At 57.8% G+C, this 12,774-nt stretch overlaps 1 protein-coding gene across 1 annotated transcript in view; it reads right to left on the bottom strand.

Annotated features, from left to right (window-relative positions):
- CCND1 (cyclin D1) overlaps positions 1–2,064 on the bottom strand; it is an 11,824-nt gene extending 9,760 nt beyond the window's left edge. The window contains exons 1-2 of the mRNA XM_043971258.1: positions 1,519–2,064; positions 32–247 (exon numbers count right to left, since the gene is read on the bottom strand). Coding sequence (XP_043827193.1) covers positions 32–247; positions 1,519–1,716 — 414 coding nt within the window. The 5' untranslated portion in view covers positions 1,717–2,064. The remainder of the gene's footprint in view (positions 1–31; positions 248–1,518) is intronic.
- Between the last annotated feature and the right edge of the window lie 10,710 nt (positions 2,065–12,774).

The following is a 12,774-nucleotide window of genomic DNA, read 5'->3' on the forward strand; positions in this document are numbered from 1 at the left end:
CGCCCCGCTCCCTCCCAGCAAGCGGCATTACCAGCAGCTCCTCGGGCCGCACCGAGTGGTCCGTGTAGATACACAGCTTCTCCGCCGTCAGGGGGATGGTTTCCTTCATCTTGGACGCCACGAACATGCAGGTGGCCCCCAGCAGCTGCAGCCGACTCTTCTTCAGCGGCTCCAGGGACAGGAACCGGTCCAGATAGTTCATAGCCAGGGGGAAGACTTCCTCTTCGCATTTTTGCTCCTCGCACACCTGAGGGTGGGAGGGGGGGATGGAGGCAGGACGTCTGGGACCCCCAACCCTCTCCGCCCCCCAGGAGCAGAGGGCCCGGGATCCCCGAGACGCCCTCCCGACCCATCAGGGCTGGAAGGGCCCCTGCGGAGGGGGCGGTGGAAAGGGCATAAAGGCCAATCAAGGCAAAGTCCCCCCCCCCCCAAAAAAAAACCCAAAACAAAAGCGAGGCCCGAGAAACTGAAAGGAAAAGTGGCCGACCGGAGGGCAAGGGAGAGGAAGGGGGGAGTGGGGGGGGCGGGTGGGGCGGTATGAGGGGGGGCTTCTCCGGGGCTCGTTCCCTTGACCCCTGAGAGGGACCCTGGGCCCAAGCCGCCCAAGAAGAGGGGGCGGCCGGCCTGGCGGCCCCGGGACCAGCGGCCGTGGCCCGAGACACAAAGGTGGCGGCGTCCCCACGCAGGCGGCGCGGCGGCCGCATTTCCCCAGACGTCATCTTTTCAAAAAATATTTAAAAATATTTAAAAAATCGCCCGGTGCGTACAAAAGCCCTGACAATGAGCCCCGGGCGAAGCGTGAACAGGTCCCGGTCCTAGGGACCGCGTAGGGTGTGAGGGGGGCGCGCGGGGAGCCCCTAAACGGGACCTCCCCCCCTGTACCCGCAGCGCGCGCGGCCGCCCGCCTCTCTGCCAGCCGGGGCAGCGGCCGCGCCTTCGGAAATTAATTAAAAATACTCAGAGGCCCGGGGGGCGCCCGCCGAGCATCCGACAATGGGGGCTGGGGTCCCCGGGGTCCTCCCCCGCCCACCCCGAGGCCCCCCCGGGGACCCCGGCGTGCTCCGGCCCCGGGGCCCCCAGACCTGGCCCAGTGCGGCTGGCCGCGGCCGGGAGGCCAGACCCCCCCCTCCCACCCACCCACCCGAGGGCACAGCCCTCGGAGCTGCCGGCCCTGGCCGCCCCCGCGTCCCCTCCACGCGCGCCCCCTCCTCATTATTAATAAACACTTCTGCTTTGCTATAAATGCGCAAGATGGCGCGGAATACTGGCACGGGCAGCCCCTGCATACGTGTCCTTGGATATTAATTTAAAATAAAATCCCCCCCCCGCCCCCTCCCTCTCCCCGGGCCCAGGTTCGCCAGCCGGCCGGCCGGCCGGTCCTCTCAGCCGAGCGGCCCCGGGAGGCTGCCGGGCAGCAGACGTCCCGCCCGTGCGGTGCCGTGCCGGGCGGGCGGTCGGGTCCCTTCCTTCCCACGGCCCCGGCGGGGCGGGGGGCGCACGCCGCCGAGCCCCACCAACCTCGAGCATCCAGGTGGCCACGATCTTGCGCATGTAGGGGAGAATGTCCTTCTGCACGCACTTGAAGTACGAGACGGAGGGCGAGCACGTCTCCTCGGCTTTGAGCATGGTCTGCAGCGCCCGGTCATTCAGGAGGTTGGTATCGAGGTACGCCCGGCGAATGGTCTCCACCTCGCAGCACAGCAGCTGGTGCTCCATGGTCGGCGGCGGCGGCGGCGGCCGGGCTGCTCCCGGGCTCGGACGGGCGGCCGGACCGCTGGACGGCCGGACGGCTGGACGGCCGGCGGGAGCCCGCCGCTGCCGGGGCTGTTGCTGCTGCGCGCCTCGCGGAGGTGCGGAGCGCTGGGGGCTCCGAGCCCGGACGGCGGGGCGGGGGGCGCGCCTCTCGTGGCCCGCCTCGCGGTGCGGAGCGCGGGGCTCGGACGCTGCGGATGCCGCCGGGCTGCTCGGCTGCCGCCGCCGCCGCCGCCGCCGCTGCTACTGCTGCTCCAGCCTCTGGAGGCTCCACGACTTTGCAGCTCGCCCGACTCCCCTCCTGTAAGTCCCAGTGACGTGACTGTTGTCGAGCAGAGATCAAAGCCCGGCAGAGAATGAGAAAGGGAGAGAGGGAAGCGGGGGGAGGGCCGGGGGCGGGGGGGGAGGCGAGGCGAGGGGGGCCGAGGGGCCGAGCCTTAAAGCCATCCAGCCCCTCGCCTGGGCCAGCCCAGCTCCCACAGAAGCCGGGCTCGAATAGAAATGCTAATCACTCCGAGACCAGCTTTCTTTGGGGGAAGTGCTGAGAGGGGTGCGGGGGATACCGGGGCGGGGGGGGGGGTCCCCCGCGCTTTGTAAAGGGCAGCTCTTGGTCCTGAGGCGTGGGACAGATCCCGGTGGAGGCCAGGCCACCCGCAACCAGACGGCCGGGCAGACACGTGAACTCTTAGGGAGCAGGGGCTCCCACGAGCTCACCGACGACCAGAGGGGCTAAAGGGGACCCGGAGGAAGGGCTGGGGGCGAGGCCTTCCCCCCCCCCCTCCGATTTAAAAAATCATTTTGATTCACTATTTTAGACACTTGGGAAGTTTCTTAGAATGCCCGCATGTATACATGCATGGGCACAAAAGGCCAGCATCTCCCTTGCAAGCGATCCTCCCTGGAAAAGGCAGCCTTTCAGCCCACACTTCCCAGGATGGGACCCCTAGGTCTTCCGGGGGAGAAAACACAGTCCCCCAAGGAAGCCCACAGAAAGTGCCACCAACAGTCCAGGACAACAAAATGGTGGTCAACATTTCCTCTAGCCTGTCCTAGTACTAAGAGGAAGAGTTTAGCCAGGGGAGGGGGGGAGGGAGGGAGGGGGGGAGGGAGGGAGGGAGCTCCAAGCAAGCCACCTCTCCCCCCATTCCTTCCACTTAGCTTCTCCTCCCCACTCTGGGGAATTCGGGAGCAAACCTCTGAATCCGAAGGCAGGTAGCAAAATTCTGTCCTGCCTATTTGGGAAAGGAAGGGAAGGAACCCAGCGAGATTGAGAGGGAAGAAGGGGGGAAAGGGGAAGGAAAGAGAAATGAAAGGAGAAAGAAGGACAGAATCAGAAGGGAAAGAAATAAAGGAGAAAAGGGAATGAAAAGGAAGAAAGAGACTTAGTTGGCAGCTGTGGAGTCCCCCCCCCCCAATCAAGTGCAGGGGGGGGGGGGTCCTTCAAATTTTCCCCGTGGCACAATCTTGCGAGGACGTTTGTGGGTTTCGAATGGAGTCGACAAGAAATTAGCAAAACGTGTACTGCTCATTCCTCTCTTACTCCATGTGCCTGGCACACAGAAGGTGCCTAATAAGTGCGTGTTTCCTTTCTTCCTCTGGTGACTACCAGCGTTCGTGCTTTCGCCAGCCGAGGGGGTGGTGGGGGTGGTACACAAGCCGTTACAGTCCTAAAAGGACCCTCTATTCTGGGCCCCCTTTCCCACCTTCTTTCGAGATCACGTTAGTTTCACTGAGCGGGGTGGGACGGGGGTGTTCAGGCTGAACCTGGAGAGGGGGCGGGGAGTGGTCAGATGCCACCAGAGCCTCGAGGGCTTTGGGGACCCTGGGATGGAAGAACGCAATCCGCAGCCTCGAGCATGGGTGGGCTCCTCGCTGGGTTCTGAGCGCTGGGGAAGAGGCTGTGTGGGAGGAGGCCACGGTCCAGCCGCGTGGAGACTGCCACCCCGCGCCGCCCACGCCGGGCCCGGGGCCCGACGTCAACGCCGCGGCTCTTTCATTCATAAAATTGCGGCCGTGGGGCGGCCCCGCTAAAGTGCGGGACCCCGGGCAGGCTGAGACGGACTCTCGAGCCCCGCCGCGCCCGTGGGCGCCCCCAGAGTTAGCCCCTGGCCACCCAACGGGCTGCGAGGCCGATTCCTGGAGGGAGCTTCCCCCTCGCTGGGTGGAAACCCCAGAGGAAGCTGGAATTAGCATTAGCCAATGGGAGACGAGACGTGTTACCAGGCGGATCAGGCAGATCTCAACGAGGAACTAACAGGCTGCATGGCCCGGGCCCAGGGACCAGCTCTAAAGTGCACTGCGCGCTGAAAAACGTGAAGTCCCGGGCCCTCAGGGTCAAACCCGCCTGGACCGTCTAGGAACTAGGCTCGGTGGTCCCATGCAGCCCTTTTTGTGGGGCGAGAAGAAGCCGAGGCTGTGGGGAGGGGGCGAGCAAGCCGAGTGCACTTAGCCTCCTCCCTGACCCCCGCGTGGGCCGACCGCCGAGGGCACCCCGGGGCTGGACACAGAAGGGACACGGGGCTGGGGGGTGGGGGGGAGGATTGCAGAGACCCCAACTACAGAGGATTAGAATAATTTTTTATTTTCCTTATTTCATTTTGCCATTGCCTCTTCGGACCGGGGCCAACGGGGATGAGCTCACTTACGTGTCCTACACGATAAGTACTATAAATTATGGGGGGCTGAGGGGGCGTCCTGGGAGACAAAGAACCCATGACCCAGCCCAGACGAGAAGCCCCGTTTATTACTTATTAGAAAAAGGCAATAGGGGCAGAATTAAAACAATCTCTCCATCCACCCCCCCACTCCCCAGTTTCTAACAGCGACGAATTCCTTTTGCCCCTAGGGGGTCCAATATAGCCCCCACCCCCACCCCCGTCCCGTGGAAGGGATCAGATAAACGAGGAGATTGACCAGCAGGGAGGAGGTGGGCACTCGGCTCTGGCAGCAGGGTGGGCGTGGGGGTGCAGGAGTGGGGGCATTCAGGGGAGCGCCACGTGGGTGGCTGGAGGGGGGGGGGTCCCCCAGGCCGGGTGCTTTTCCCTTGACTCCAGGCCTCCTTTTGTTAGACTGGAAGCCTTCCAAGAACAGGCCACTTCCCACGTGAGTGGGTGGAGGTGGGCTCACCTGGAGGCGCATACCTGACGGTGAGTTTAAAGGGTTTGCCTTCCCTCCCCCAATCAATCCCTTGTCCATTGTTGAGTTTCCTTGAAGAATGCCTCGGGGAGCGGGTGCGGCCCCCACTCACCCACTCCCCACCCCTGCTCGCGGGATTCTGGGGCTCATCTGGGAAGTCCCCAGTGCCCCTGGGCTGTGTGCGGGCTCGGCTCGGTGGGAGCACGTGGTGGCGTCCAGCCCTTCGTGCGGATGTATCGTTGGGGCCAAAGGAGGGATGACTGAGTGTGGGAGCCCTGGGCCCTCTGAACCCGACCCCCTCCCAATTCCTCTTCCCCTCCCCTAATTGGCACCAGGAGCTGCCAGAAGGGGAAAGGGAAGGGGAAGGGGAAGGAGAAGGTAAGGGGCCGGTCCTTCCAGAAGCCCCTTCTCTGCATTCTCCGCAGGGAGCGGGGCAGGTAGGCAAGACCCCTAGCGCTACTCGCGCTTCCCTTTGACGGGCCCAATAAAACCGATTGAGAGTATGCATTTGTGGCCACCCCCCTCCAGGCCAGGGCGCGTGGGTGCCCACGGTCGTGGGGCTTTCTCGTTACCCCCGACTTTCAGAGGGACCTGCTCAGCTAACGAAAACCAGCCGGCTCTGGGTCCCAGGGAGGGAGGAAGGGGAGGTGCGGGGGTGGGGCGGGGGGACAGCCCTCCCCGGGCGCCTCTGGCCCCTCCTGCGCAGTCCCGGGGCCTCCCCCGACCCCGGACGGCTGCTGGTGTCACTCAGCAACCTCCCCCCCTCCCCCGACGGCGGCCCGGGCGAGGGCTGCGCCCGCCCCCTCCCCAACTTCGGCGGGGCCTGCTGCGGCCTGCCCTTGATCTTCGGGGTATTGTTCTGAGGCCAGAAGCCTTTGCATCCTTTACCTAGGAATTTGGGAAGGGGCGGGGGCCCGGGCGGGGACTCGGGGAGGGGGCGTCGCTCCGAGTCGTGCAAATCTTGGCTTAAGGAAGTTCCCGGGGAAGGGAGCGACCCCATTCGGTAGCCGCGACCCCGCCCCCCCATCGCGCGTGGGCAGAGCCGGGCGGGGGACGCCGGCGGGTCCCCAGCTCCGTGGCCGGCCGCGAGGTGCCTGCGCGGGAGCGGGCCGCGAGGAGATCTAGCCGTGGCCCGGCCCGGCCCGGCCCAGCCCGGCCCAGCCCGGCCCAGCCCGGCCCAGCCCGGCCCAGCCCGGCGAGCGGCGAGCGCGAGCTGCTATCGCTTTAATTGGGGCTCGGGCTCCGCTCATTAAGAGGCAGCGCCGCGCATTCCGCGCATTCCAGCCGGTGCCTCCGCTCCCTGGGCCACGTGGTGCCCTTATCTCCGCCGCTTACCGTAATGCCTGCAAGAGGCGCGCCTGAGCCCCGCTGGAACGGGCCGGGACGCGACGGGACGGGCCGCCTCCCCCTCCCGAAAAAAAGGAGCGGCTCTCGGGGCCCGCCCTGCTCGGCGCGCCCCGCCTCGGAGGGCTTCTCCAAAGCTCTGGGGTGTGTGGGGGTGGGGGGTGCAGTGTCCGTAGCGAAAGCGACAGTAATGATACCAACATGAACAACCGACGGACCATGCTGGAGCGCTTTGGGGTGTGCATAGGGCCTTCCCTGTCCTAGCGCAGGAGAGCCTCGTTAGGGTCAGGGAAGGAGATGGGAAGCGACTTGGCCACGGTCCTCCAGCGCTTAAGTGGCCCAGGGCAGGTCTCGACCTCCCCCCCCCCCCCAGCGCCCTATCTGCTATAGTGTACCTCGACGTTCACTTAACACATTAGGGTGCGCAACGCGCTTCCCTAAGAGACCCCAGCAAGCAGGGAAGCCCTACAAAGTACAACGAGCAATTTACAGATCCTGGAAGGCCGGGCACTGGGACGCCCATCTTAGCAACGAGGCCAGGAACCCACTGCTACCCGGCCCTGCTTCTTGGGATCACAGGCAGCCTAGGGACCTGAGCAATCTGGGGAGGACCACATTCTGGCGCCCTTTCTAGACTTTGCCCAGTCAGCCAGGTGTCTGAGCCCGAGAGCCTCGGGAATGACACCTCCTCTGGGTCATTTTCCTAGGCAGGTTCTTAACTCTGCAGAAAGTGCTTACCCAAAGTAAACATAACTAAAAGCAAGGGGATTTCTAGCGTTTTAAACTGTATGCTCCCTAGGGCTTAGGGGCTGAAGGTCGACTTCACCTTAATTCAACCATTCGTTTATTACAGACCTACTGAGTGTCACAGGAGGAAATGCCTCTATCTGAATTTCTCTAAAGACCTTTAAAAAAAAAAGGCAAAACCCCAACAACAAAAACCCAAGAAATGAGCTTAACTGTTGTGAATTGAACAAACACATTTTTTTCTATATAAAAAAAAGAGAAAGAGCCCCTCCCCACACCCTTCCCGCCCCAAAGTCCAGGCTCGACCCCCTTCTGGAATTTTCTGGCTTTGAGGGAGAGGAGACCAGGGATGCTGAATTTATGCCACATTTCCAACAACCTGGTAAAAGAATGTCTCTCTTTGCCTGTGGAAAACACTCAGGGCCTGGGGTCTACTTAAAGTGGAAGACACCCAGTGATTTTCCCGTTTCATTTACAGCCTATAATGTCTTATCCTCCGAGTGAGCCCTCGTGTGTCCTAGGAGGCTAGAGAAGAGAGTTTTGATTCTTGCCTCAGACTCTAATATGAACCTTTTAGAATGAGTTTTTGCTCTGACATTTTCATTCCCATTTCAGAGAACAGGAATGCCCAGTGCCCCTCTGTCCATGAGCCTAATGTGCTGGTTTGCCTGGGACGCTTACTGCTGTTAGAGCAGTCCTGTGCCCAGGCAGAAGCCAGCCCCTGGATGCTAGGCAGCGGCACCCTCAAAAGGGTCAGCCCCCTGCAGAAGATGGGGTTGGAGCAGAGGCTTGGAAGTCTCCAGGGATTCTCAAGCCAGGCCCTGAGCCTTCCCTCTGAGGGGATAGTCTCTGCCCCCGCTGGGCCAAGCTGAGCCTCCGGGCTTAGCTCTGGAAGCCCTCACTTGGCAACTAGTTGCTTAATAAATGCTTAGTGACTGAATGACTGACCGGGAGCTGGGTGAGAATTCAGCAATTCTGTCCTGAGCCTTGGCAACCATTCTCGAAAAAGGGAGGGTTCTTGGGCCCTCCTGTAAAAGTGAAGGAGCTGTGGGAAAGTCCTTTCCCCCTCCCCAGAAGAACCTACAAGAAATACTTCTCTGTCCTACTCTTCTGCCAGACTAGAGTGCCCCCTCTCCCCCGCCCCCATGCCCTTAACTATCCAATCTCTGGGTCTCTGCCCTTTTTGTGTCTGGACTGTCTTTCAACCTCCTGTTTGCCTGCCCAAGTCAAATGCTACCTTCTTTCTCTGGGAGGTTTTCCTTGATCAATAACTCCTCCCCCTCCCTCCCCCCGCAAAAGCAGTCAGTACCAAATGTTCTGTATCGAAACATCTGTATTTTTGTCTATACCTCTGTTAGATTGGAAAGGTCATGAGGGTAGGGACTGCATGGTCTCTAAACTTTGTGTCTCCTCCTATGTCCTGCACAGGGTTCTGTACACAATAGGTGCCTAATAACTCCTTGTTAAATGTTCCAAGTTAGCCCGTTTCCAACTCATCATCTCCAGCCCTTACCATGGTGCCTGGCACCTAGTGGGCATATACTAAATGTTTATTGACTTGACCTGAGGGCAGAAGGCACTGACAGCATGGTGGATAGAGCTGCATGCCTCGATTTCCTCTTTTGTCAAGCCAGAGGTTTAAACAACATGATCTCAAATGTCCCTCCCAGCCCTAAGTCTTAGGAAACAGTCTGTAACGCTCATGGGAGTTCCCTGCTCCATCACTATTCCCCGCTTCCACCCACTCTCAGAACACTGGAAGCTCCGTGTGGGCAGGGCATGTACACTGCCCAGTGTCTGTGTGACTTGCCTTGAGGGACTATTGAGATTTGGGTCTTGGAGCAGAGGAGGCTGGTTTGGACCCCTTTCCAGAGTCCAGTCTGGCTGGAGAGCAGGGTTTGTGTGGGGAAATGGGAGTAGGTTGGACTCAGAAAGTAGGCTGGAGGAAGGACTCTGGTTGGTGAGAGTTTTCTCCTGGAGGACCAAGGAACAGCTAAGGGGTTTTAGCAAAGGGGTGACTTGGACAAAGTGATAATTTAAGGGTGAGGGGACAGTGATGTGTAAGTGCCCCTTACCTTCATGGATCCTCTTTTTCAGGGGGAGTGTTAAATGTTTGTTGATTGACCAACTGACCTCAGCCCTTTGGGGTTCCTTTTCCTCAGTCACCGAAATGCTGTGGAAGCAGCAGTCACCATTAACAGTGCAGGGAAGCATCACTAGCCTCCCTGTGGCCCCGATCAGACAATAGAGTATGTGAGAGGTGAGAGCACCATCCTGGATACATTCACGGGAACCATGTGGGTTTACCCTAGTGGCCAAGGGGAGTTTGTGGACAGTATTCCTGAACCCCAGACTCCTGGGGTGGGGTGTGTGTGATGGGGCTGGGATCAGAGGAATGGAAAAGCACCATGCTTCAAGCATTTGGTCTTCCAGACCGAGAAGGGAGATTTGCCCTAAAGAGAGGAGAGCTCCCAAGCACGGGCCCTTGTGCACAAAGACATCCGTCCCTCCACATGCTGGTGCCTTCTGTCTTCTCAGCTGCTGATCCAGGACATGCATCTGCTGTCTCACCCCTTAGAGTGTAAGCCCCTAGGGGCTAGGGACCGTTCGTATTTTGTCTTTGTATCGGCTGTGTTTAGAGCAGTGTCCTCCTAAGTGCTTAATAAATGCATATTGGTTGGTGAATTTATTAATCATCATTCTTTTGGGAGGGGTGAGGGGAGAGGGTTGGTCTTGGAGGGAGGAGGGACCTGGGTCCAAATTCCACCTTTTTAGTTACGAAAAATCATTGCTGTGGGGATCACATGGTCATTGGGTCATAGGTTCAGAGCTTCAATGGCCTTCCAAAGCCATCCAAACTGAGGTTTGCCGAGGTAGTGAGTGTCAGGGCTAGGATTCAAATCCATGGATTCTTCCCATTGCACTATTCTTCCCATCACCTATTGAAGTGGATAGAGCACTGGCCCTAAAGTTCAGAGAACCTGAGTTCAAATCTCAACTCAAGACACTTACTAGTTGTGTGAACCTGGGCAAGTCACAACCCCAATCGCCTCAAACATCCAGGTCCATCTCCAGTTGTCCTGACGCATATCTTGCCACTGGACCCAGATGGCTCTGGAGGAGAGAGTGAAGCTGGTGACCTTGCACAGCCCTCCCTCACTTCAATCTAATTTGGTGCAAGTCATGACACCACCCCATGTCATGGTCCTCTTCAGAAACTAAGGACAAACAATAGTACTTAAAGCGAGGAAATAAATGTTGCCTCTAAGGATTTCTGTCCCTCTTCTCACTGTCCCATGAGATTCACAATGTCTAAAAACTCAAGTTTCTGAAGTCTTTCCTCGTGATGACATTGTGGAAGTGGAGAATACAGGCAGTATTGCCCTTATTTTGCATATAGGGAAACTGAGGCTCAGAGATGAAAAGTGGGTTACCCAGAGCTAGGAAGAGGCAGAGCCAGACCTTGAAGTCAAAGGCAGGTGGGACTCCTGACTTCATCCAGCCCCCAGTCTCTTTCCCCCACACAGATCTCTTAGGTAGCTACAGACCCACTCACTTACCACCAGATTCTCACAAACCTCTCAAGAGAGGGGAGAAGTTGTTTTGGAAAGAAGAGATAAAAGATAGGGAAAAGACAAGTACGAGCATCACCCCCTACTTCAGTGCAGAGGAAAGAGAAGCTGCTGCATCTGAGGAAGAGGGAGGAAAGTGAGGGAGAGAGATCTTAGCTCCCTGATGCCTCCCCTGGCTGCCCACAGAGCACTGAGCCACCCCTAGGTCCCCACCTTCCAAGCACTGAGAAAACAGCTGGGGGCTGGTCCCCATCTGAGGTTCCTGGGTTCTCTCTTGTCCCCTTTTGGAAATCCAAAGTGGACTCCATTCCCCCTGCCCAGATGCCTGTGGTCCTCAGCTCTGGTCTATGAGTCATTTGTCAGATTTCTGTAGAGTACATTTTACTCCCTTCCTGACAGGATGGTTGCAAGGTACCATGTTTAGAGCACTGGACACTGGCCTCAGGCACTTACTCGATGAGTGACCCTGGGCAACTCACTTAACCTCTGTTTGCCTCATTTGTAAAATGGGAGTCACAATAGCATCCACCTCCCAGGGTTGCTGTGAGGATCAAATGAGGGAATGGTATAAAGTGTTTAGTGCAAAGCTTGGCATGTAGTAAGTACTCTGTAGCTATGATTATTATTATTATTATTATTACCTCAATCATTTCCTCGATGTGTGACACAGCCCAAGTCATGATAGCATAGGCACAGAGCTTGAAATTGACCTTGGCAGCCTTTGACTACAACCTTCTCATTTCAGAGAGGGAAACTGAGTCCCAGAGGCATTGAGTGTCACACAAGAAGTAGATGGTTGAACTGATATTTGAACCTATCAGTCGATCAACTTTTATTAAGCACCTACTATGTGTCAGGCACTGTGCTGAACATGGCTCTGACTCCTGCGTCCAGCCCTCTTTCCAGTGAACTCAGATTTCTTCCTCTGTAAAATGGGATAACAGCACAAACCTCCCTGAGTTTTTTCAAGACCCAGACAAGATCATCCCTGTTAAGTGCTTCTAGGTAAATATTAGCTCTGATGATCATTGCTGAAACGAGTAGGACAAATTCTGTCTTCCCACCTTTTTTCCTTCTCCCTCTGCTGTAAGCTAGCTCCAGGGCCCCCAAGGGGCTCCCCAGGAGGCCCCCCAGGCATTCCTGTCTCCCAGGGGTCCAGGGCTAACAGAGGATGCTGACCTCTGGGGGAGTAGGCTATTCTCTCCTCTCAAAAGCTACCTTTGTTTTCGAGATCAAAGCTTCTCAAAAGGGTCTGTGTATCCCATTCAGCCCTTAAAAATGGCACACTGAACAGAGGACTCCTTCAGGGTGGGATACTGGTGGACATCTTTGGGGGGGAATCTGATTCTACAGAGAACTGTGGAGGGCGCCGATGAAGGGGGCTATTCTCCCACAAAGATTTCTCTTGGGGAAATAGTCACCCTCTGGGACAGGAGAGAGTTGAGCATCGTTGTGACTGGGGAAAGAGAATTCCAGAGCTGGCAGCTGTGGGGTGAAGTGGGGGTAGTGTTTGCCTGTCCACTGGTGATCGTGGGGCTTTCTTACTGTACCTACCAACCCGCATGATCCTGGCAATGTCTGTGCCCACGAGATGAGGAGTCAGGCCAGCCTGACACCTCCTGCCATTCTTCTGGCTGACTCTTGGGGTAAGTTTCAGGGAGGAGGCAGCTCTCTCTGAGCCTCAGTTTCTTCTTCTATAAAATGGGAATGAGAATTCCTGCATGACATACTTCATGAGGTTGTTATAAGGGAAATACTTTGTCAAGTTTCTATAACAGACAACTGATATTTATCCTGGTTTGCAAAGCAGTCAGAGATATCTCATTATAGGGATTATTGTTGCTTTTTTACTGGACAGGGGAAACTGAGGCTCACAGAGCCTGTAATATCATGGTCAGGCAGGTAGGAAGGAGCAGAGGAACATTTGAATGCAGGGGACCCCACTGCCTCTCTGTTGTGTGGTTCATTCCCAGGTACCCAGCTCAGGCAGGATTCTCCCACTTTTGCGGAGCTGGAGCTAACGATTGGGGGGGGGGGCATCCACCTCAGAAGCAGACCAAGCCATGCTGAGTCAAGGGTGAGAAGTTGTGAGGTTGTCCACTGACCTTCCCCATCCTCTGTTCCTCTGCTGTGTCAGGGAAGTCACATCGACCTCTCACAGACCCTCGGGGTCCACTGACTGCCTGGTTGCCTGAGCTGGCAGCTGACAAGTTGGGTCGATGTG

The sequence above is a fragment of the Dromiciops gliroides genome, chromosome 6 (genome assembly GCF_019393635.1).
Source record: "Dromiciops gliroides isolate mDroGli1 chromosome 6, mDroGli1.pri, whole genome shotgun sequence".
Classification (NCBI taxonomy): domain Eukaryota; kingdom Metazoa; phylum Chordata; class Mammalia; order Microbiotheria; family Microbiotheriidae; genus Dromiciops; species Dromiciops gliroides.